The sequence below is a fragment of the Phasianus colchicus genome, chromosome 2 (genome assembly GCF_987193195.1).
Source record: "Phasianus colchicus chromosome 2, bPhaCol1.hap1.1, whole genome shotgun sequence".
In the NCBI taxonomy this organism is placed as follows: Eukaryota; Metazoa; Chordata; class Aves; order Galliformes; family Phasianidae; genus Phasianus; species Phasianus colchicus.
In genome coordinates, this window is record NC_143437.1 from 87,678,467 (window position 1) to 87,704,731 (window position 26,265).

The following is a 26,265-nucleotide window of genomic DNA, read 5'->3' on the forward strand; positions in this document are numbered from 1 at the left end:
GGATCAGACAGTAGGTGGAAGTAGGCATCAAGCAAGATATTTCATTTACAGCCATGGAAGGAAGTATTAAAGCATTGTCTCAGAGGCAGGAGGAAGCCCCACTGGAGCTATGCTGGCCCACCCACACCTGAGAAAAAATGCAAACCTGAACAAGTACAAAAGAAGCTTTCTACTAATGTATGCTTGGGGAATTGAAGATTAAGAACATAGTTTCCTTAGCCTAGCAAAATTAGAACTTGAAGGGTCAGGAGTACTTACTGCCTCTAAATGTGTCTAAAGCATCAGCGTCAAAGAGTAGAGATATCAAAGCTGAAAGACATCAGCTGCATAAGAAAAAGAGCAGATTGTCCAGCCATCAGGGTATTAGACTGAAATATTAATATTCTGGGAGATATAGTGGAAATAAGTGGGAAATTATTTCATTTGGAGGTGCATCCTGATGACTTATGTGAAGATTGTGCTTGGAAGGAAGTGGACTTAATAAAGCAGGACCTGCCTCTTGGTTCAGTCTTCCCAAATTCCTGTAATTCTCACCTAATCTGCCCCAAGATCTGTGTAATTAGTTTTGTAACTGAAATGTCTCCAGACATTTACACATGTAGGCCAGAGTCTGATTGCACAGTGTGAAATTACAATCTGTGTCTCTTTTGTAACATCACCACTGTGAGATCTACTGTGTTGGCTCTTTTAGTACCATCAGAGTAAGTGAAACAGAAAGATCAAATAAATAAGTGTATTCTATAAATAAAACTCTAACAGTTCTCGTAATAATAACACCACCACCAAATCCAGACTTTCTGTCCAGTGTCTAAGACATACATCACAGGAGTGTGTGCACATCTTCTCCTGAAACGATACAGGGAAGCCGTTGCAGCACACTGAATGCTGGGTTCATAAAGACAAAGTCAAAGCAGTTTCACAAAGTTATATTTGCAGTGGCCCCCAGCCTGGTGCACATGAATGCTTAGGGTGCACACAATCCTCTGTGCCGTGCAGAGGATAAATTGGGATACAGAAATGCAGCATTGTGCTCTTTTATTGATATTCCTTCTATCTCATGCAAAGCACTGAAGTTTATTGGTTTGTTTAAAGCAGCATGTGTTGGAAAGCACTGAGAGCTAAACCACAGGCAATAAGAAGATCAAAATCTTCCAGGTGTATGTGGTCTGGTAGCCTTAACAATTCTTAGCCAAAGGCAGCAGCAGTCTCAGTTAGTAAAAGTTATCCAATACACTTACAGCGCTTCTAAAAATGCTTCATTGTTTGCTTCATCTTCTGACATTCGGTCCTTTTTTCTCCATTTCTTCTTCCAATTTCATTCTCTGTTCCCTATTCCTTAGACACTTCAGTTCTAGAATATTCCTTCTGAGTTATATTTTCTCCTGCTGTATTTTGCCTGCTTTGGTGCTGTCCTTTTATCCTTTAGGTTGTTTGTATAGCAAGTATTAGAAAGCTGAGTATTTTCCATCAACAAAGAAACAAAGCAGGACCAGAAAAACAACAGCTTGTTTTGAAGCAAGATATAAATTAAATATGACAATAGCTCACCTATAGAGCAAATAAAGGTGCTCAAATAGGTAAAATATCATTGTTATCTATGGCAGGCATGTATAACCCAGGAGTTACATAATAGTGAACAGAGAAGCAAAAGTTGAATTGAAAAAGGCAATAAAAATATTTCACCTCACCAATTCCCTTATCTAAACCTCCTGTTACATTTTTACCTGTCAGAGGTACACCTGTCCCAGGACTCACATGGCAAACTACCATAGCTTCTGTAGTGATTTCCTTCCATGAGCAGCCTGCAAAACTAGACCCCAAGGCTCTCAGCTCTGGAGCAGAAACATGGAGTGTGCATGGAGCGTAAGCAGAGTTCATGAGAGCAACTCCCAGTCTGCTGGAAATAATAATACACAACAGTGCAGCCTAAATAAATACGAAAGAAATATCTTTATTTACACAAATTGGACAACATTCTTTGAGAAGATTAGAAACACTTTGGAAAATCAAGTTTCTTTTGCATTTTTGATGCTGTCACTTATCAGATATCGGCTGTGTGCCTGGCTTAAGAGCACAGCCTCCTGAAGAGCCTGTGGTCTGATTGCAGGACTGCAAACAGCAGAGATGCCCCAAAGAAAGAGTTAATTTTTAAAGGTCATAGTGTTATCATTTCAGTTTTAGGCTGTTGAAAGTTTGGTACAATCTCTACATTTTCAGCCATGTTTATCCTCGTAAGAAGCTGCCTAGGCTTAAAATTCGCAGTTCTAGACATATAGCACCAGCTAACTGCTAGCACCCTCTGCTGGAACCAAGTGAGGACCAGATGTTTGTAGATCCATTCTGTAATCTTTAGTTCCAAAACCAAAAGACTGAGATTAGAGCACTCCTGGGGGAACTTCCACTACAAGCTGAGTAATAAAACACTGAAAAAGATCATGTTGGTCAGAAATCCTCTGTCTATTCACATCCCTTCATCTACTCCTGCACTGAGCTGCTGTAAGAGGAGTGATTCTGTCCAACTCTTCAGATTTAGCCAACTCTAAGAATATGTCCTAGAAACAAAGAAATAGCAGCAAACATAATTATTATTCTGATTTCATATTCAGTGCCTTTGTCCACTATATCTGCAGGCACATTTTTAGGATGCATGCACTCTAAAGATTAATTGGTAGTTTTACTTCCAAGCATATTTTTGTCATGATGCACTAATGCCATCCGAGCCTTTTCTCCATACCCACCTGATGCTGGAGGTGGCCAAGGTTCATCAGACCTGGTGGGCTCAACGGTGTTCTCACAAGTATCCCAGTAGTCAGCACAGCAGTCTATGGGGCCAGGAGGACCTGAGGCACAGAACTGGTCACAGTAACATATAGCTGCTCTGGAAGCAATGTTAAAGCTGCAGTCATCATCCCTTCCTGTGCAGCAGCCTCGTATCCTGCAGGACTTGCCCTGATATAGACTCCTTTTCAGCCTGTTCCACTTTGCAGAACCACTGTCTTCAAGAGAATAAAGTTCCTTGGTCAAATTTCTTCTAGCATCAAGCCGCTTTGCCATCCAAACTTCACTTGCAATGCAATACAAGAGCAAGATCTGACTTTTGAGCCACATTCTTCCACCTTTAGCCACCTTTTTAAGGCTCACTGATCTTCAGTAACAGTCCATTTACTGTAGATATAATAGCTCCAGTTACTGGTCAGAAACAAATCTGAAAAGAAACCTGCAGACTACAACTTTATTACGAGAACTCCGTGTGCGTTAATCATTACTCAGACCTGTTATAAACAGCTTTATTTGCCCAAGCTTAAAAAAAAAAAAAAAAAGACACAGACTTGAAATAGAGCTATAGCAACGTATCCACAATTATTAAATGTTGGATGCGTTCTTTGGCAAGTGAGAAATTTTCTGTTAAAAGTTTATTATGCGGAATTTATGTGGCCCAATATTTTAAACATCTTGTTTTAAACATCTAAAATGAAAACAATGTCAGGAATGAGCACATGGAGTCAAAGGAAGGTCTCTTTCCTTCTGGCTTCATTTACCTTCCATGCGATTGGAAACTGTAACAAACTTACATTGCATTTCACCTGCACTTTCCTATCTGATAAGCAGGGCTATACATCGACTGTCACTACAATAAACATACCCTGCATGCCCCATTTCAATCTCATTTCCATTGATCTGGCTTTCCTTTACAAGCTTAATTTTACAGTTTTACCATGGGAAAATTTAAAAAGTCAGGTGATATTCAGTATAAGCTATCATCCAAAGCTAATATTTTAATATTCACATTTCTTTAGTAAAAATGAACATTGTAATATCAGTAACTATAGTGATAAATGCCCACCAATGAGTGCACATTTTGATTTACAGAGGAAATTGCTGGAATAATAAAACCACAAAGAAAAGCTGAGCAGATCTGAAAAGGTGTGTAACAACCGTTGATCCATCAGCTCCAGGTTTTTGGACCACAGTCCTGAAGAATCTTCATGGTCCTATTGCCAAACCTTAAAATATTCAGGGGGAAAAAAAGAAGAAGAGAAGAGAAGAGAAGAGAAGAGAAGAGAAGAGAAGAGAAGAGAAGAGAAGAGAAGAGAAGAGAAGAGAAGAGAAGAGAAGAGAAGAGAAGAGAAGAGAAGAGAAGAGAAGAGAAGAGAAGAGAAGAGAAGAGAAGAGAAGAGAAGAGAAGAGAAGAGAAGAGAAGAGAAGAGAAGAGAAGAGAAGAGAAGAGAAGAAGAGCTGCAAAGTATTTCAAAGCTGCTAGGGGTGATAACACATTAGGCTAAATTTCAGAAAAATAACATAGTTTGAAACACAGACAGTTACAAGATAATTTAAGTCTTCCAAGCTATGAAAGCAGAGGTAAAAAAATAGTTGTTCTTCCTTCTCTATTTAGTAGTGAATGAGAAGACCATGGAGAAATCAACAGCAGGGAGTGAATGGAATCTTTCCCTCTGTGATTTCAGCCGGACTATTCGGTGATGCAGAAGGTTGCAGAATCAAAAGGCAGCGACTCTTGAGAGCACAGCTGGCAATACAGCTGTCTGGATACATTGCTGGGAATGGTAGAGACCTTCAGGGGGAATATGTGTGTGTTTATATGTATAGGCTTCTAATCCAAAATCAGTTCTTTAATATGATTTCTTGTCAGCAGTGTTTTCATTGGGCATGCCTCTCACACTGTCCCTGTCACAGATAAAGAACTATGGCTGAGGGAAAATTACATCAGACTACCTGATTTTTATTTTGATTTTTGCAGGCAATTTTCTGAATGGAAGTCAATAGAAAAGGCAAGGTCAGCAGCATGCAGAAATTGTACATCACATAAATCATAACTTCAGAGTTGCTGTGTGCTTTTTGATTTAGTTTTGCTTAGAAGGCAAAAATCTGGGCAATGTTAAGTCTGTCGCTGAGTATTATAATGCATCAGATATAAGATAAGGAAAGTTCATCCACGTGTGCTCATGGAAATTCAGATAAATCACTTACTAGAACTGATAATCCTTTTCCTTATGTCTACATGTCTCCTTTCTTCTGTGTGGTTCTAAGCAAATGATTCTTTTGATTTGCATTGCCACTAGCAAAATGAAAATCCTTGCTATAACAGATCTTTGGAAATAATTTTACAAGTGTATGTCCTTACTCTGGTTAAGCAGAGGAAAGAAAGAAAGCTACCATATGTCCATTCCTTGGCATATGTTTGAGCCATTTGAAAAAAATCTGTTTTGGTTCAGCAAATATTTCAATTTCAGTAGTTTCCCTTGTAAGCAAAAGTAGCTCTCTGTAAACAGTAGGAGATCACATGTTGACTTATCTGTAACTATTTAGGAACAGTTAAATGTAATCCTCATTCCCTACTGAAGATTAACCTATTCCAAGCACACCAGCTCTGCCAAGCTCTTCAATTAGGGTCATAGCTGTAATTCTTGTCCTTACAGTTAGGTACAAAAATATCTGACTCGTATCTGTCTCAGCACTCCCCACTGTCTAGCCCTGAGTTAAAAAATACACACCACACACTTGTCAGGAATCCAGAAGTTATTAATGTCACTGAACACTTGGCAAAGCACCAAAATGAAAGGCAGTTTAAAATGGCCAGGAATCTCTTCCACAGCCTTCTTTTAAAATTCTCTCTGTTCTGTTAGAATGAGCCCACTGGACACCTTAAAATCCCATTCCTAATCACTGTTAGAGCTGTGGTGAAAGCACTGGACAGGCAGATTCTGGGTACTGAGAACCAATCCCAGCACAGATCACTGAGCACACCCCACCAGAGAACTGTGCTGCCTTTCCTTTGCCTGACTCTCAGCGAGGACTCCAATCCTCAGCTATCTCATTTGCCAGTAGACACAACTCATTTTATCAAAGAGACCATGCAATTGCTTATTGTGAGTTTGAACTCTGCAGAGATATAGACCATCGCTTTCTTTGAACTCAATGGCAACTTAGCTAGTGACAGCTTGCACAAAATGCAGCACTGATTTATACTAGTTGCTATAGGTTGCATTTACTTCTTCTTAGTATTAATGGGTGCAATGAGGAAAAATTTTCTAAGCCAACCCATGTCACCAGAAATATTATCCCACAGTTTTCTTTCTCCCATGTACTGATGGATGAATAGGATTAACCCTTCCAAACAGTGTGTACCTACATAGTGTTAAAGCAGAGAAAAGCTGCATTGAAATGTTTTTCTCACTAGGCACCCTATTTAGCAACTGCCTGGCACCTCACTGCTATGAGTTGTTATCACATTATCAAGCAGTGCCACTTTTAATTAAAATCTTTCAGGGCTACCTATCTCAGTTCTCACCATGATACCTGGATGGTTACATGCAACTCAGAATTGAGGTCACTGAGATGAAAAATAGCATCAGTAGAGTCCTCCCACAGAGCTCTTTCCTATGTGCAAACTCTGGGACCAATATGTTAAAGTCAGAGCTAGAGAAAGAGAAACTGACCCCTATCACCTATGCCAAAGAAAACTGGTTCTTCGCACACATGCGAGCACTCAAGAAGAGGCAAAATCCACAGGTGAAAGACTATTTTGAAGGTACCAAGTGGTTGCCACAGCCTCATAGCCTTGTCTCTCATAGCACCTGTCACGTTGTGCCCATGAGGGGGGGGAGAGGTGACCAGGTTCACAAATACCCTAGTTAGATTAAGGTGAAAAGATATTCAAGATCTCTACATAAGAGGAAAAAAAACAACTTTATAACAGATTTCTATAAAACAGTTATCCTATATGCATCAGCCCCCTCACAATTATATCTGCCTAAGCTGTAGAGTTTTGTAGGAAGTTCAAGTAAGCCTTACATTACTTAACAACTTTAACAGAAAGAGAGGAGAGGGAAAAAAGAGATAAAAAGGAGGAAAGAGATCACCAGTCCTGGATGAAGCGCCAAGCCTGCCGATGGAGAGCTTCACATGGCATAGAACGAAGGAGGGAAGCAGCAGCAGTGAGAAGCTGGGGCTAGCAGAAGAGAAGAAAAAGGGCCAGGCTGGCTTCTCCTGCCCCCTATTTATAGTATCAAAGAAAAAAGTGAAAGGACATCCCCTCTAGCCCCTATTTATAGTTGTTGTTGGCTCCAGTTCCAGGATTGGTTGAGATACCGGACACAAGCAAAAACAAAGGTGACAGCAGGCCCCTCCTGTGACCTGCCCATTTCTTGGACATTGTTCTGTACTCTTCCAGGAGGGGCTGAGACATAAAATTAAGAGATCCTTCTTTGACATAACTGTCTCTTCAGGCGTTGTTTGGGCTTGCCCCCTACACCACCACAGCAATTCATTATGCATGCTTCCCACCTCAGCCGCACCCCATGGCCAACCTCCCAGCAGCAAATGATGCCATCTCATTCTCATTGTTGGCCATACTCCTAAGGCCATGGTAGGCCCACTCTGTATTCAGTCAAATGAAGAATGGAAAAAAACTGTGCACAAACCAGGACAGTGTGCAAACAACCACAGAGCTGTCAGTGCCTTCCTCAACAGTGCTTCTCTAGGGTTTGGCAAGTGTGGGAAAAGCAGTCGTTATGGCTTGTGTTCGTATACGAATCTCTCAGAAGACACAGCTGAAGATGGAAATCTTGGTCCCACCATATGATGGGTTACATGCCACCTTGGTTGGTTATGCTGTTATTGAGGCTGTTGTGGACAGATGAGATTGTGCACGTAGCTCAGAGAGGTGATGCCTGCAGTGAGCTTGCCAGTCCCAGTTTGAGTTCTCATCAGCTGGTTAGAGGTGATAGAGAAGGGGAAAGCAACATCTTTCACAGGGAGTATGGATTCTCAAAGAATGTTGTGTCACTATTGCATGGCAGATGTATACCCACTCATATTCATTTCAAATATGAGGCCGTTTCTGATCCTGCCAGTGACTGCTGGTATCTTAAGCCTAAATCTTCTGTGTGTAGAATTATAGAATCACTAAGGTTGGAAAAGACCTCCAGCATCATCTAGTCCAACTGACCACCAACCACCAATATTGCTCACTAAGCCATGTCCCCATGTCCCACATCTACACATTCGTGGAACACCTCCAGGGACAGTGACTCCACCACCTCCTTGGCAGCCTGTTGCAGTGCATGACCATCCTTTCAGAGAATCAGTTTACAAGGGTAGAAGTAGAGGTGGCTCTCCCAGACTGGTATCAGAAACCTGAACAGATCATCCATGTTTCTTACATCCAAGCAGGCTCAGAAATGTTTGGGATACATGCAGGTATTAATTTTGGTATCATTGCAGTGTGAGAGTCATATTCATTTCAAATAGGTCCTCTTCTAAAGGAGCCAGCCCAGAGCAGTCTCTTCCGTTTGTGTGTAGGGTACTCCATGCCATTGCTTTGTGGTGAATGACTGGTGCAGAAGTAGAATCACAGAATCATAGAATCCTTAGAGTTGGAAGGGACCTGTAAAGATCATCTAGTCCAAACCCTCTGCAATGAAGAGGGACACCAAATCTAGGTCAGGCTGCCCAGGGCCTGATCCAGCCTTGCCTTGGAGGTCTCCAGGGGTAAGACATCAACCACGTCTCTGGACAACTTATTCTAGTTTCTTTACCCTCACTGTAGAATACTTTTAACTTATATCTAACTTAAATCTACCCTCTTTATGCTTGAAACCATTTCCCCTTATTCTATCACCAAGACACTGCACAAGAGTCTGTCCCCTTCTTCCCTGTAGCTCTCCTTTAGATACTGAAAGGTCACCTCAGAGCCTTCCCTTCTCCAAGCTGATCAGCCCCAGCTCTCCCAGCCTGTCCTCATAGGAGAGGTATTCCATCTCTTTGGTCATTTCTGTGGCCCTCCTCTGGACGCACTGCAGCAGGTCCATGTCTCTCCTGTACTGAGGACTCCACGTCTGGATGCTGTACTCCAGGTGAGTCTCATCAGTGCAGAGGGGCAGGATCACTTCACTTGAACTGCTGGCCACGCTGCTTTTGATGCAGCCCGGGATATGGCTGGCCTTCTGAGCTGCGAGGGCACATTGCTGGCTCATGTCCAGCTTCCCATCCACCAGTATCCCTAGATCTTTTTCAGCAGGGCTGCGCTCATTGCTTTCATCCCTCAGCTTGTATTGGTAATAGATGTTGCCTTGACCCAGGTGCAAGACCTTGCCTAGGAACGCTCTGTATATTGCTAGATGGCATTCCTTGAATCAGTCACCAGATCATTTTTGATCAGAGACCTTTTAAGATGTACAAAGAGACTGCAAGAATGATACAGAATAAGTTTCATATGGAGCAGTTATGCCTTGGCTAATGAGAACTACAACTAATGAGCTACTATTAATATGCTCACCAGCCCTGATAAGATGCCTGGTGAACATGCTGGGCATACAAGCATCAGTTAAGTGGAAATTGTGCATCCTGGTCCTCAGAACAGGCTGATCCTCTGTGTTGCTGAGTTACCACTTTCTGATTCTCTGGTTTTAAGGATGTTTTTTTTTTATCCCTCAAGGCATGGACTTTTTACTTCTCAATCCTTGAGCTGCTTCTACTACCTTTTCAACCATACTCTGCTTTCTGTGATTTTACTTTTCTCATTTTGCATACCTTCAGCTGGTGAACTTTCTGATCTTTAAGCATATTTCTCATTAAAACTGAGTCAAGACCACAGAAGTGTGCCAGAACAAACCAGGCTTAGGATCCCAGACAGCTGAAGCCTGCAGCCAAGGGCTGCACATAGTCTGATGCAGCACATCATTTTTTCTCACATAGTGAATTATGAACCTTCTATTCATAGCCTGTATATATCACTGCCCAGATATACACCTTGTGATTGCCAAATTTCACTTCTGATCATTTGAACCAACCTTAACGTTTTTTGTTTGTTAGTTTGCCAGCTTGGACTGTAGCACATGGCAACAATAGAAATACCAGAAGCAAGCAGAGGATGTGATGAATACTGTGTATGCTAGCCTGCGAAAGAAGATAAGAGAAAGAAAAGGAAAATACAAGCTTTCACTAACATCTGCAGTCACTGGTATCCTGACGGCAATTTGTAGTTTACCAGGAAAAGAATGAATAAAGGGAGAGTAAAGGCATCCAAATCTGAGCTAAATACATTACACTATTGAATAAGCAGCATACATTAATTTTACAGTGCTGTTGAAAAAGCAATCAATTTTTTTCATGACAACTTTTCCTCTTTGTAATCTCCCGTTCAAGGATTTTTCTCTGAATTCTTTTCCCATTAGTCTCTGAGGAACAGACTCGCTAGGCTGTGATTGCTGACACACTCTCCATTTTCATTCACAAACAGTAGCCATTTGAACAGATAGGGATGCGTTTGTAAAATATGCACAGATGAAGAAACTCACCAAAACAGAGGTAAAGAAGGGGGTCCTTCCTTTGCCTTTCCTACAGTTCTGATAGTTCTTTCTTCTGTTCCTTCTACCCTGGGCTTTGATTTGCTACCTGGACTAATTTAAGGCTAAAATGTACCAAACTATTCTACGATTCAATGATTCTATTTTTTTCATTTCCATTTCTGCAATTCTGCAGTTAAGCAGCTTAAATACAGGTCCTGTAGTACGAGAGGCTTAGTACCCCTAGGACTATTCCATTTAAACTGATTTTAATGTAAATGTTTTAATTGATGATTTTATAAATTAGTTCACCATCTTAATTTTAATGGAAGCAGCAGAACAGCTCATTATAATTATTAATCCTAATCTCAACATGTAGCAGTGTGTGAGGAGGTGAAGTGCTCCCACACACCAGGCTGTGATGCAGAAGTCCCTGGTGTGCTTGTACCTGCAGGCTGATATATAAGTTCAAAGGATCGAGGGAGCAGGGAGAAGCCAGTGACTCACACAGGCACAGACAAACAGCGTCCTTGGACTTTCACAATCCGTTCTGAAAGAAAATCATTTAAGATTCAGGCTCAGACAAGACTCAGTCTGTGGAAGCAACACAGGGTCAAAAAGAGAACAGTGTAAAGTGTAGAGGAAAGTGGCGGTTCATCGATGTTTGCTAGGTAGAGCTTATAGCTCTGTCTGTCACTCCCAGGCCAGCAGGGCTGTGAACATCTCATGGCAGAGAAGAACCTGTGGGTTCTGAATAATTCTATGAGTATTTCACAGAACATAGGCATATGCACAATGGCAAAACGTGACCAAGGTGAAGAGTGTGGGAGAAATCCTTTCCAATGGTGCTGGCATCCAGACTCAGCTGCTTGAAGTACAAGGAGGTACATGTACAGAAATGAAAATAAGAACCACAACAAAGACTTTGCAACAAAAATACACCTTTATTGAATTTTGACATTTATATTATTTCTAAATAAAATACGCGGTGTTATTTTAGGCATCTTTTAAACTGGCAAGCACTTCAAGAAGTGGTACATAAATATGGCACATTTGTATGTGTATCTCAGGGGTTAATTATGCTAGTACATAGAATTATCTTTTGAAAGAATATTAGCAATTAGCATACTGGAAGCATTTTTTTTTAATGGTGCTTTAGATAACACGTGTATTGTGGATTCCTTCTCAGTAGAGAAAAACGCCCAAAAATACTCTGTGGTTTTATCTCTCGATCCTAATTCATGTCTGTAAAAAGAAGAGTTTCCAAATGAACAAAAATAGCCAAAAATGGTAAAACAGAGATTTGTAAACTGTGTAAATCAGATAAGCTGGCTAATAAATTTCACTCATATTTTCACAGGAAAAAAAAAAAAAAAAGCATGAAGAAAAATTCAGCCACTTCTCTTTTTTAAGCTGTGGGACAAGGTGCAGCTGGTATCAATCCTGCCTTGTGAGATCCTTCCCACCTTTCCAGTAGCCTCAGAAAGTCTGTTGGAGCACTGCATTCCCATGTAGCTGTCCTAATTCTGCATTACGTCCCTCATCCTGAAATTTAGGCCCATTTCTTCCCCTCCAACTCACAGGGAGGTTGGAGAAGTGACTAATACTCCTTAAAATGATGCATTATGAAGAGATGCGACCAGCTGTGGCTCTGCTCTCTTTTTTTTTTTTTTTTTTTTCCTATGTGAAGAAACTGAAAGCTTTAAATCTTCTCTAAATCTGCCATTCATTTTCCACAGCACCAGTCTCTCTTTCTAATAGTGCTCAGGATAAAACATAACACTGCAACTTGTTCTTCACTAGCACTGAACAGAAATGAGGATTTCCTTCCACTATATTGTAAGCACTCCCTTCAGCATTTCCTTTGAATGGCATTTTTTTTGTAGCAGCATTGCTTCCCCAGCTCAGATTCAGTTTGTGGTCCCCTGTAATCTTCAGATTCTTTCCTATGTTATTATTGTCATCCCACTTCTATCTGTGCTTTTGTATCCCTTGTCATTGTCTTCAGTCCCAAGTGGAGATTATTTGTAAGTCTGATTAATTTACTGTCCATTCAGCCGAGCAAGTAGTTAATGTTGTATAGAGCCAAAAGAAAGCATTGTGGAAGACTCTGTGAGGTGTTTTCCCATTTTAGCAACAAATGATTGTTCTCAAAGCTCAGCTTTCCTATCAGTTGCACATCTACCTTGTGTGTATTTAATTTAGTCCATATCTGTTCTGCTTGCTTATGAACGTCACGTGGGTCTGTGTCCAAGAAAATATCAATCATATCCCTTATATCTGTTTTGCTGTCAAAGAAGGAAATGAGATCAAGTTGATAGGATTTGTTTCTGACCTGTCCCTGTGCAAGTTCCCTTACGTGGTTACTATCTCTGGGTGCCTACAAATGGATTGCTCAATGCTTTGTTCCAATATCTTGGAAACAATATTAAGACTGACTTTTCTGAAATTATTTAGATCTTCCTTTTGACCTTTGTTAGACATGACATTATGTTTGCCTTTTTGCAGTTTTTTTGTGATTTTCCTTATGTTTCCTTATGTTTCCTTATGTATATTTCCTTATGCTAGTTTGAGAAATAGTTTTGGTTAAGCACTTCAGGGTGTTTCATTGGAATGAAGCTAAATATATCCAATTCACCTAAGTATTCCTTAAGGTGTTCTCTTTCTATTGTCTCCATATTCCTACTCCCAAATTCTAAGAATTAACAGAATTAAACATTTAGTCACAATTAATCTTTTCTTGTGAAGACTGTAACCAAACAAGTCTTGAACAGTTCAGCCTTTTCTATACAACTTACTTGTTGTCCTCCCTTGTTAAGTGCTAAATTGTGTCTACACTCAAGTACAGCACATTAATTGCAACACAGCAACTATAAGAAACCATTCATTTTAATGACATTATGTGGTTATGCACTCAAATATAAAATAATATTCATTTTATTTTTACTACACATTCAAATTCCAAACCATACCTCAATTCTTTCCACCTGCTTGATTACATCCTACTTGAAATAAATTCAATTTTGACTTCATGCTAAGAAGTGAAATTATTCTGTATTTGTAATTATTAATAGAAAGTCACTCACCAAACATAGCCAGCTTATTATCCAAACAATAAATCATATTGCTAATGCATTCTACCATCTTTTCAAAGCAAACACATATACATCAGTTTGTTACAATGACACTAAAGCTGTAGTTACATATTCTAAGTGTGATCTGTTTTCTGTAATCAAATCAGAAAAACAGTAATACTCACCATTACAGCTAAACAGAACCTTTTTCATTGGTGACCTGTATTAAAAAAAATAAATCAATAAAAAGTGAAAACAAAATGGAGAGGTGAATTAAAATCGCACCACGTGAAACAGGCACGGTAGTGCAAATATTGTGCTGGTGGGTGAACAGTTTCATGAAGCACTTGGTTTCTGTAAAAACTTCAGTTTTTTGTACTGTTAATTTATAACTATGTTTATAGAGCTCAGGATGTTTTTCATGCACTGACATGTTTGAAGAGCAAATTTCAAAAGACAAAGCATTACTCTGGCTAAATGCACAGCAGAAGACGTTTCAAACTCATGTTGGGCTCCCACTTCTTTTTTGGACCACATCCCATGAGGACACAGCATGTGGCCCATCTTGTAGTCACATGGCATGGATATTGCTTTCCTCTACCTTAGGAAGGCTTTCCACAGTCTTCTATAGTAACCATGTACCCAAACTAAGGAGGAGGGAGACTGCAGAGTTCTGTGTTTATTTGTTTCAGATAAATAACTGGTGGTACTACTGATTTAAAAAGGTAGTAGTCAGCTGTTCAAAGTCACTGTTCCAGGTGGCATTCCACAGGTGACCATCCGACACCAAGGAGCTGGCCAAAGAGCCCATGATGCCTGTGGATGTTAGTAACAGAAACAGACCGGTATGATGAGGATACAGCCCCCATCTTGGAGCCCTTTGCCAGGCTAGAGGAATGGGCCATCAGGAGCTGTTTCAACAAAGACAAAAGCAAAATGTGGATCTGGGATGAGTAAGCAAACAATCCCATACAACTGTAGGTCAGTGACTGACTGGTGGGCAGTCAGAGCGGGACCCAAAGCCTGGTTGACTCCAAACTGAACAGGATTTCTTATACCTGTGTGGTGGTGAAGGCTAACCTCATATAGGGTTACATTAATTACATATGTCATATGCCATTCCTTCACAGGCTGAGAATTATTCTTCTCTTCGGGGTACTAGCATCCTTTTTAATATAAATTTAGCATGTAATACATGAAGTGTAATTATTTTTATACAGAGCCCAATAGAAATAATATTCACTAAATTCAGAAAATGTTCTTCCTTGCTAATGCATGGTGATCTAATGCCCTTTCATGTCAATATGCTACAACTGAAACTTATTATTTAAAACAAAAATATACTGTTGAAGCTGTCAAAAAGTATTACCCAAATACCTGTTGTAAACATATATTTCCTGTTGTAACTGTAACACATTAAATGTTATAAAATGTAAATCATTAGAAATTATAAAACTAATATAAATTATAAACTAATATAAATCATCTATCTGATTTTTTTCAGACTTTACAAACATATGCCATTTGGACCTTTCTATTTATAAGACCAGATGGACATAGCTTACTGTTCCCAATTAGCATCCATTTCTGAAGTTGAAGAACTTATCCCAACTAATACTTAAAATTCTTACACCCTTAATCAAAGCAGTAGATATTCTTATTTGTAATGTTCATTTGCAACATCATTAAATTTTCAGTTAAATGAACTGTTATGATGATATGGAGAGAGCTCAGTCCTTGGCTTGATTAAAATAAACTAAGGACAGTGAGACTACTGATTCAGAGAGGCTCTGTTCATTTTGTTCCAAAATGCTTTTGAAGATTGCAGGTCATATTAAAGTAGTTCTCATTTTGGAGGAAAGTGACATCAAATTTGGAACATCCCAGAGCTTTTTTTAATGTGTTACTGTTGCCTTTTTCTTTATCATTTACTGCCTTATGCTGCCTTAATCTCCATGCCTACCCTCAATCTATGCAGTGTTTATGAATAACCTAATACCCTCTAGTTCCTTTGGTATTTTATCAAGTCTGAACAACAGCAGTGTTTCAAATGCAATTCTCCCATCTATGATCCATTTGGCACCAAATGGAAGAAGAAGGTGCTTGAGTAAGGGAGCTGATATTACAGCTACTGTGGATAGAGTTCCCTCTCATTTTGTGTTTCAACGATATCCCTGTTCTTGCGCTGACAAGGATTTTCTTTACTACCAGCTAAAAAGGTATTGAAAGGCACCTGAGAGATGGGTCATTACAGAATACTGAAGCACCAGCAGCCCCAGGCTGTCTAGATAACCTCAAGGAGAGAGCAGTCTGTACCATTCCTTTGCACCTCCCTACCAGACAACTCTCAAGTTGGCCTCCACTCTGCATGCTCACCCATCCCAACTTTGCAGTGTCGTGGATTGTGGCTCAGAGATGCCCTATTTCAGACCAGCATTACTGTTGGCCATATGGAGATAAGACGAAACAGGGTGATCATGATATCAAGAAAATATTGAGGTTTTTGTGAACTCTGGGACATTGTTTGGAAATCCAGATGCCATTATTTTTATCTGGAAGAACATTACTTCTGAAACTGTCACTTGGGTTGGGTCTTGGTCTAGCATGAAACCACCTATATAAACTCTTGAGTACAGTGTAATGAGTACACTTACTTTCTTATATATAGAATCTGTTAATGATTAATAGAAATGTTAACCTCTGACCAGGTACACTCCTTAAATAAATAAAGAGCAATATATAACAGAACTTTGGGCCTTACTGACATTTTCAAAGAATTTATAATTTAAAGAGCATTTGCAATTTTTTTTTTTTTTTTTTAAAGTGAAGCAGGGCAGATTAATTGTTTCCTTTGCTAAAGTGAAATCCTGTCTCCACTGAAGTCAATGGAATCGACATTTTCTCACGGTGCCTTTTTATGAATAGCGACCTTACATGGAAAGATGCCAGATATTAATTATTGCAGATTTCTTAGCAATAACAAATAGATAAGATAGAGCAACAGCTGAAGCAAAAGATTACATGAACCTAAAGTAATTGTATAATAGACTTGGGACTTTCCAAGTTCTATATGAATAAAGGTAATGAGTACATACATTTAGCACCTGCAATGGCTTTTTATGACTCTACAGGGACATATGCCCTATGTTCGCTCTAAATATTCTGACTCAGTATAATTCTGAGAGTAATTGCAACAGCAGTCACACACCATGATGTGGACAAACACTAGGTTAATTGAAGACTGTAAGTATGGGAAATTACTATCCTATCTCTTGGTTAGTTTTTGCAGGCGTATCCTTCAGATGTCCTCCAACTAAATAGCATTGAGTGTGGAGAAGGATTTTACAGGGAGGAAATGTTCACTTATTTGTTTTCCTGATTTCACAGGAAAGTGGTAGGCCTGATTTGTTTTGTGCTTTTGTATAATGAAGCTGATGCTGCATGAAGAACAGCATACAAAGACAACTTCTTTTTTTTTTTTTTTTTTTTTTTCCAGTGCTGAATACTTCACTTTGAGGAAAACAACCTGAATTATTAAGTAGAAAGTAGCAAAGTCTCTTCTTCCCCATCTCATCCCTTGTAAAGGTCAAGGAAATGTTTATGTTTCACTCTGCATGTGATGTGACCATCCGTTCTTTTTCTGGAAATACATTAATCATACTGACTTTCACACACCACTTTTTTAGCTCTGAGGGAGTAACACTGGAGGAAGAAGCTAAGTATGAGCTTACAAGTAATTTTAGATAAAGAAAAAAGGGTTGGTGAGGGCAGAGACGGAGAAATACAGATTTTATTACAGCAGTAAGAATAATGTTGGCCTTATCACTTGACAGAACTTTTCCTAACCACCTCTACATCCAAACAACTTCACTGATAATAAAGGATATATTAAGTTAGGTGGAGCCTTTTACGTTACATAAACCCATAAAGCACAAATTCAGCACAAACCGTTGCTTGAGTCAGGAGAGGTTCCTATCAAAAACTTCACAGGTAACAAAAAAAAAAAAAGTAAAATTAAGATTAAAATTGAAAAAGCACCTGTCATGTGAGAAGCTGATCAAGCTATTAATTGTCTAACTTTGTTTTGTGAAGGCAGGCTGGGCCTTACTTGGGAACGATCTACAGTATAAACCATATAACTGCCCTTGAGAGAACCAGGGACTGGCCAGAGAGGCCGGGACTGCACTTGAAGATAAGAGGCTGTGCTGCATTCATCACTCATATTCTCCTGGTGCTGAACAGTAGTCTAATGATCCACCTAGTGAGATGCTTACCTTTCTTCTTTTTTCTTTTTCTATTTCTTAATCTTTTTACGAGAGAACTCAAGATGAACTGTGAGGATGTATTAACAGGCTCTGTCAACAAACTGAGAAGTCAGTCAACATGTGCCTGACTCCATTCTGCCTCCAACATGTGAAGGTCTTGCCCTCAAAACTCCCTCCACATTTATAAGAAAGTCATGTATTTTGTAGCAATTACTGGCAAATGCCCTTTTTTTTAAATGCTCATTTTGCTGCTTTTAACAAGACTAGAATCTTGCTTCAAAATAAGAACGGAAAAACAGTGTGTTGCAAAAATAAAATTATCATTTCTTTTTATATTGTTAAAACCATTTAAAAATTTATGAAATAATTGCGAGAGTATTCCCAGTAACAAAAAAGTCTCAGTACCAAAAATTCCTCAGTATAAGCTGAACTTATACTGTTAGTATAGGTAGTGAGTTATGCATTTTATGTACATTTCTAAAATAATGTTGAAAATGTCCTTTAATTATGGATGTTCTATTACAGTTCAAAGCCTGCAATAAAGAATACAGTACTTAATCAAATTACATATGTAATTTACATTGAGCTTAGAGATGTGAAAAAGTAAGGAATCCACCACTGAGTTTAGACTTCAAGAAGTTTGGTGTCTTTCTTCAAAGGTCAATAAAACTGGCACTGAATGCTGATACTGGGCAAACCATCTCTCTGTATGCTGTCTGATGTCTTCTTGACAGTCCTTTACAAAGTTTTCAATAATTAATTGTCTGAAGTGCTTCTGGCACTTGTTGCATCTGCTGTTTAAAACAGAAGCCATACCCGTGACTGCAAACTGGGAAATGGTCTTAAATGGCATAATATAACAAATTCCACTCAGTAGCATCCCAGTAGCACATACCAGAAACCTGAAGTGTAAATGTTAGTGTTACCCCAAATTCACACAAACAGTGTAGTCTCCAAAACAACTCTTGTCTTTTTCCTTCATCAGTTACCAAGAATAATTAATGCTTATGTAGCCCATACACTGGACAAAAGCTGATCAGGATGTCAGTACATTTTTGCTCGTCTCATACACGTGCTACACAAATAAAAGGTAAAAACAGCATGCAAATGCATAAATATATTAAATGTGAACTGATTACCTTCGTAGAGCTGAGTGTTTCATTTTCTGGAATAGGCACTATGGGATGACTGGGCTGCTGAGCAAGACGTCACAGGTTGAAGAAATCATGAGGTTAAAAACAGGAAAAAAAGCAACAGTTATCAATTCAATTTCTATCTATCACAAAGATTTTATAATGAAAGCTAGTATCCCAAATCATTCAAATAGCAATGCAGCAATGTTCAACAGGATCTGTATGCTTACTACTCCTTGTCTCTATAAAAACCTCTTTCAATGTATAACTTGATCTCTGTTGTATCATCTTCCCATAATTGTAAGGAAGGGATAAATTGCTTTCCACTTTGAAAAAAGTATCTCAAGACAAAATCACAGCAAGAGAATCTGCCTTATATACATTCAGTATGAGATAACGCACATCAAGTTATTCAAAGCTGCAGTCATATGTCCATTATTTTGAATATCTGTCTTCTTAAATTACCTCTAAAAGACCTCTATTTGATCTTAAATTTCATAAACATAAATCATGAAAACATTTAAATAAAAAGAATATTGCATAACAATAATTAGCACGTGCAGGACAGAATTTATAATTTCCCAGTATTTTGAGTGTAATAAAGTTTGATGGATGTGCTTCAAATGATGAACCATACAAATTACAATAAAATTGAAAGAGGACATAGGTAAAAAGATAAGACAGAGTTTATATATACAACGTTAAGGTCCCAAGTTTGTGAGATTTTCATATGCAGTAATCTAAACATCTTTAGAGCAAAAGACATTGAAAATATTGAGGTTATGGTATTTTAGATTTGTGGAAATACAATGTAGAAAGAACCTTGCAATTTTAAATCTATCAAAAGCACTACTTTGTTTTGGTATTTAGAGCTAATAGAGCTAATAAAAATCATACTTATCATATGATGCGTTAAAAGAAATACCGGTTTTGCCCTAGGAAAATTAATTTTGAACAGACCTTTTTAAGAAGCTGATCTGACAAAATGTCTCAATTAGGAAAGTGAGACACTGAAATGAAATTTACTCAGTTTATAATTATATTATGGATTTGCTATTTATTGGTCTCCCCTCTAGTAGATTTTCCCTGCTTCATTTTCAGTGAAGCAGAAGCCAACTCTTACAACACCAGCAGCAGCAGCTTTGAAACATTTGACTTTTCCTTTTTTTTTCTTTACCCCAAATGGAAAAGCAAGTGAATAACTTCAGGTAATAATTTGATTTAATCTATAGGCAAGAGAACCATGTTAGACAACAGAGAGTTAAAGGGGTAAAGAGACTTTACTTTCTTGACAGCAAGATCCCTGCCGTATCACAGACGTGACTCCTGACTTCAGCCAGCACAGCCACTGAGGCACTCTACTGCTGCAGTGCAGCTCTTACAACAAACACAGGAGACATTTAACAGCCTACATGGGAGAGTGAATTCCCATTTCCAAACCCTGCGTGCTGCAGCTACTGAAGCTGGGCAGTCCTTGACAATAACATAGGTGCAATATTCTAGCTGCATTTGCAGTATGTTCATGAGCTTATTTCAGTTAAATGAAACCTGTGATGAATTACATATTGTCTCAAGAGTACGGCATCTCTGTATTCCGTGAAAATTAGAAAGAGCTGATCACAAAAAGAAGACAGAAGATACTGATCATTTTCTGCTTACTTGCTGATGTTCTGCTAAGCCCTCTGTGAGGTTCACTTATTGCAAGAAAGAAAACCTCCCAAGTCAGGTAGTGATCTGAGAATATAGCAACTCTTTTTCTTAAGTTGCACGTTCAGCCAATCAATGAAAAATGTACTTTTATTTTGTTTCTTGTCCTCGCCTTTTTTGCCAGGACTCAATGCCAACTATTCACTATTCAACTATATTCACCTATATTCACCTAAACTGCCTCTCCAAGTCCTAATTCTGCCTTATGTTGTTTCCTGAGTATGAGGTCTCATCTTCCTCCTTAGACCAGACCTATAATCATCTTTTTTTGTCCACAAGATATGTTTGCTTCTTTATTTTGATAGCACCTTCTTTTCAAGCTAGAAAGCCAATATTTATAACAGTCCCCTTGGAGAAGGAAAATAATCTATATTTTCTGGATAGGCACTCTTAGTACTGATTACTTTGTAGATGTTTAATTGAAGGAAAACGGGTGGAAGGTCATCAAGGCCTTCCCTGATTAATGATGGAAAGAAAAGTTAATATAGGAGTAAGACTTAGAGAAAAACAGAGTAACATACAGTTTTCTGAAGTGTGCTTTCAAAAGTCATCTGTCACATAAAAACCTCAAGGAGTTATCATAGAAGAGTGTATACATTCTATTACTCAGATTTCTGAAGATCTGGTATGCCATTTGCCATGACTTGGGGTCTAGAAAGTCACATCTAGCTAGATTTATTACAGACTTTAAGTGGTACTTGAGCAAATATGGAGCACCTAAGAGAAGTACTACACTCCTTTTGCTGGAATAACACTTAGTCTTGCAGGTCTCTAAAAAGAAGAGTTGGGCAGTAGCTCTGCCTCTGCCAACAGCAAAGGATGTGAGTGTCTTGGCCTGAGTGACTTCATCTTCACAAGCTAAAGGCCAATTCCTGTGTTATTTCCATCAAGTGTCAATGTAACCTGAAATGTATAAGCCTTGCTGTGGAAGAGGCCTGTCCTCACTGAATTTAACTAAGAGGCTTCAGTCTTATCCCTTTCTCTGTGCTTTTTCCACGCTAATATGGTTTTTGTGTTCTTGACTGCATACTGCTCCAGCCCAACATGTAGGATAGAAAAGAGTGCATTTGCTTTCTGCAGCAATATAAATAAGGGCCTGATTCTTCTTGAAGGTGTCTGGGCAAGTACTAAATGAGGGCACTGGCATCTGTTCTTATCTTCTTTGCAAGCTTGTCAGCCCAAGGTATTCAACAGGACATGCAGCCTAACAGATAGAACTCAGCCTTGCGCCTGCTCATAGTACAACTTACAGACCAAAAAAACAACTTACACCAAAAATATTCTCTGAATATGAAGGTCAATTCTATGCAAAGATGAGTTATCAAAAAAAGAATACCAGAAAAATAGCTTAAAAGATCCAAAAATGCAAAGTAGGCAGAAGAAGGCAGAATTAGGCATTCCTTACTAGATATCATGTGACTATCATCCCTCAGTCATAGAGGAATGTGGCCACGTCCACAAGATATAAAGTGAGAATGAAATTTGGACTTCGTACTTTTTTACTGGAGTGCTGTCTTCATGAAACCTCAGCATGTTCTGTAACTGGCAGTTTTCCATCCCTGGGATAAAGCATCTGGAAAGAAGTCCTATTTTTTTTTCCTCCAAATTTAGGATTGCATATGTTTATGGTGGAGGATGACAATATTGCTTTTAAAATTTCGATTATTGATTCTTTTGCCATTTATAAAATTCTGCATTACTCTTTTAAAGTTAATTAGTTAGTTAGTTAGTTAGATAGTTTGTTTGTTTATTTATTTATTCCAAGCCTCACTCAGTCTCTGGTGAATTATTTCTAAGGACGGTGAAAGAATAAACTAGACAAATATCTAGTTGTGGTTGTGAAAACTGTACTGAAGAGATTAGAATATCCTGACAATTTCTAAGTATTTGCAGTGCATAGGTTCAAAGGGAAATTATCTGTCCAGCCAAAGCAGGCTCAGCCAAGGCTTAGAAAAGAGGTATAATATCTTAGTTAGACCTTTGTTCGTTTAATTCTGTAGAGTAATCAGCAAGACATATTTGCCTTTAAAAGGTCAATTTACCTTTATTGTACTATGAATCACAGCAGCCTCAAAACTAATATAAAGTCCTCTTAAGAGTTTTCAATGTAAGACCTTTTTCACAAGTATAAGTTACTCTCGAGAGGATCTGCAACCTTTGCTAATTGAGAAACAGATTTTAAACTCTTTGGAACAAGTAAGAGGTGATCACAGAATTGTAAGATTGGAAGGGGCCTCTGGAAATCACCTAGTCCAACTGTCCAGCTAAAGCAGGTTCCCTACAGTAGGTTACACAGGAAAGCGCTGGGTAAATTTTGAATATCTCCAGAGAAGGAGATTCCTTTGCCTCTTCCAGCAGCCTGTTCTAGTGCTCTGTCACCTTCACTCTAAAGTCACCTTCATTCTCATATACATATGGAACTTCCTGTGTTCCAGTTTGTTCTTGAATGTACATAATAAATAAGAATGTTTCAAACCATAAAACATATATACCATTCTTTATAAATACATCTTTGTCTTTAATCTATTTGACAATAAATTTGGTACTTAACACTCATAAAATACAGGATAATCCCTTCTCTACAGGAAAAGTTACTAATTTCTCGCTAGTTTAAAGACTAAAAAAGTTTGCTTACAAAGTCATAAGAAACACTGTTTTTATAAAACTTTTTCATGGGTAACCACTTTTTCTGCATAGAAATGCATGAAAACTAGGGTACCAAGAAATGGTACAACATCCACATCAATGGAGAAAGGACTACCTTCAACTAAAGAGAAAGAAAATAAGTAATGGAAATAGGCAGTTTATAATTACGGTATATATTGTCTCCCTGAAATAACACTCTATAAAATCACTCTCAAAAATGCAGTTTTTGAGAGTTTTTGAGGTTATTTGTTTAACCTCAAAAATAGGTTAAGTAACCTATTTTTTTGCATCTCTGTATGAGAAGAAATGTGAATTTGAAATGGTGGTTGCAAGACCTATACTGTACCTTCAACTGAGAAAGCAATAAAGCATATTTGCTCACTTCATCATTACTATACATTAATTTGAATTTGCTTTTTTAACTCAAAGATTTTAAATCTCTCCCTGGATACTAATTAGTACGTGCACAAGAAGGACAACACATGCAGACACTCTTCCCTGACAAGTTCTCACAGGATAGAGCTTTGGAACGTCACCAAAGCAAGGTGCAATGGAAGGATTTTTATTAGCATAGGTAGAGACTGTTGGAATTGCAAGGTTTTGTGAAAGATAGGGTACAGGTGAAGATGCACACAGACTCAGTTTCCCCTCGGCTAACCTTTTTGAGGCCTGCTTTGACTTCTCATGGAAGGCTAGTCCAAGAGGGAATCAGTTGAGAATTTTCTGTCAAAATTATTTTTTAATTAAAAATATTAGCAACAGAAAATTGAAAAGTAAAGCTTTCTGAAATGAAAAAAAAAAAAAAAAAAAAAAAAACCAAAAAACCCATGAACATCCACTTTTATTTCTCACGTGCACTCCAATTCTCACTTAGAAAATAAAAAACAGAATGTTCGAAGGTAAGAAATCTTGTCCATGGCTACAATATTGTGTTCTCTGATCTGAGTGTTTCTTCTCTGATCATTTCTGTAAAATATTGAAGTGTAATTTCACTGTCAGTGTACTTTGTGGAAACTATGGGAAGAATGTGAGTTAACTGATTTTTGTATTTTGTCACTAGGATAATTTCACTCAAGTGTTTGACTGGAGCTGATGGCTAAGCAGGACACCAAGCCTGTATGGAAGACTCAAGACACTAGAATCTAAACTTATACAAGAAAAGAAGTGAGGCAGCAGAGTAGAAAGTGTCTTGTAGTGATACAGATCAGTACTATCTGCTTTGGATTATTTCACATAACCGAAATGAGGCATTTTGATTTTAGAAGTATTTCAACATTTGTAAATTTTCATCTGTATCAGGAAGCAAAAAAAAAAAAAAAATTCAGAATTTTCAGCATCATGAGCATTTGAAATTTTCTTGGAATATTGACTGTGATCTATGAACTGACAGAAACTGAATCATTGCTTCGAAGAGGTGCATGCTTCCGTGCCCCAAGAAGGAGGTCATTGTTCATTGACTCAAAACTGCCCAAGAACTTTATTTCTTTCAAATTCCAGCAAAAGCATGAAATGAAATGAATTTAATTTTCAGAGCTGATTTCCCTCTCATGTATTTTCTTCCCACATGAGAAGCATGGTTGAATAAGAATTGTTTCCTGAGTAAGTTTTCAATGTAGCAAAGTTTCATTGACCTCAGTTTTGACCTTAGATGCTTTAAATCCATGACCCCTTAAAATTGGGTCATGGATGGAAAATTATAACTGAACCATCAATCTTCTATATATCTATAACTGTCAACTAATATAATAAAATTTGTATAAATATTCTGTCTAACTACTAAGATGATAGCCACCACTGACACCGGAAAAAGTTAATACAATAATTTACAGTTTATATGACCTCTTCATCAAAGTTCAAAACACTTTATCAAAACAAACTCCACAGTAATGCCTTGGAGATCATAACATTTATGAAACATAGGTAAATAATATTTGTGCTGTAAGCACATTCATGAAATTTCAACAGAACTAACTGTATTATAATTTTTTTTTAACATAACTGGAATCAGAGTTAATTAAGGCTATATTACAGAATTCGTATTATACCAATACCTGCAATAAAAGTTAAGTGATTTCTAACTGCCTCACTTTTCCTTTGAAATTTAGTTTCCAAAGATTCGTCAGCTTTCAATGTTTACTTTCCCTTCGAGACTCAGAAGAGTTATTTACAGTCTTAAAAAGCAGCAGGAAATTCTCTAGAAACATTTCTGTTCACTTAGTTCTAAGGTATCATTTTCTCTATAACTCTGGGTATTTTGAGGTTGCTTCCATTCATTATAATTTTCATCCTTCAATCTGTGTTTCAATCCATATGCTTTTTGACTGTTTTTTCACTGCCTTTGATAAAAAGCATGTAATTATGCCAGCTGCTCACTTTGGCCACAACCCCAGGCAATACTACAGGCTTGGGGCAGGGTGGCAGGAAGACGGTGTGGAAGAAACAGACCTGGGGATGTTGGTTGATGCTTGGCTGAACACAGCAGTGTTCTCAGGTGGCCAAGAAGGCCAGCAGCATCCTGGCTTGTATCAGAACTTGTTGCTAGCAGGAGCAAGTAAGTGATTGTCCCTCTGTACTCAGCACTGGTGAGGCCACACCTTGAGTACTGTGTTCAGCTGTGGGCCTCTCACTACAAGAAGGACATGGAGACCCTGCAGCACGTCAGAGAAAGACAACAGAGCTGTGAGGAGTATGGAGTACAAGTCTTATGAAGAGCACAGCTCTACAACTACCTGAAAGGAATTCATGACAAGATGGGAGTAAGCCTCTTCTCCTGCTTAACTAGCAATAGGACTCAAGGGAATGGCCTTGAGTTGCACCAGGGAAGATTCAGGTTGGATGTCAGGAAAAATTTCTTCTCAGAAAGAGTGGTTAGGCACTGGAACAGGATGCCCAGGAAGTGGTTGAGTCACAATCCTTGGAGGTATTCAAGAAATGTTTAGATGTTGTACTAAGGGACATAGTTTAGTGGGAAAATATTGGTGGTAGGTGTATATGACTGGATGATCTTGGAGATCTTTTCCAACCTTGGTGATTCTATCATTCTATCATTGTTTTTCACATAGGTCACCTGCTCACTAAATCTTGTTTGAAATTTTTTCACACGTTTTTGCTTCTATTTTTATAGTTTTGTCTTCTG

The 26,265-nt window shown here is 38.4% G+C and overlaps 2 protein-coding genes across 2 annotated transcripts in view; both read right to left on the reverse strand.

Moving 5' to 3' along the window:
- TINAG (tubulointerstitial nephritis antigen) overlaps nt 1-7,000 on the reverse strand; it is a 47,033-nt gene extending 40,033 nt beyond the window's left edge. The window contains exons 1-2 of the mRNA XM_031611307.2: nt 6,879-7,000; nt 2,739-3,165 (exon numbers count right to left, since the gene is read on the reverse strand). Coding sequence (XP_031467167.1) covers nt 2,739-3,108 — 370 coding nt within the window. The 5' untranslated portion in view covers nt 3,109-3,165; nt 6,879-7,000. The remainder of the gene's footprint in view (nt 1-2,738; nt 3,166-6,878) is intronic.
- A 4,251-nt stretch (nt 7,001-11,251) lies between these two features.
- The window catches only part of MLIP (muscular LMNA interacting protein), a 104,888-nt gene continuing 89,874 nt past the window's right edge, over nt 11,252-26,265 (reverse strand). Inside the window, exons 13-15 of the mRNA XM_090136151.1 lie at nt 18,783-18,839; nt 13,564-13,598; nt 11,252-11,549 (exon numbers count right to left, since the gene is read on the reverse strand). Coding sequence (XP_089992277.1) covers nt 13,572-13,598; nt 18,783-18,839 — 84 coding nt within the window. The 3' untranslated portion in view covers nt 11,252-11,549; nt 13,564-13,571. The remainder of the gene's footprint in view (nt 11,550-13,563; nt 13,599-18,782; nt 18,840-26,265) is intronic.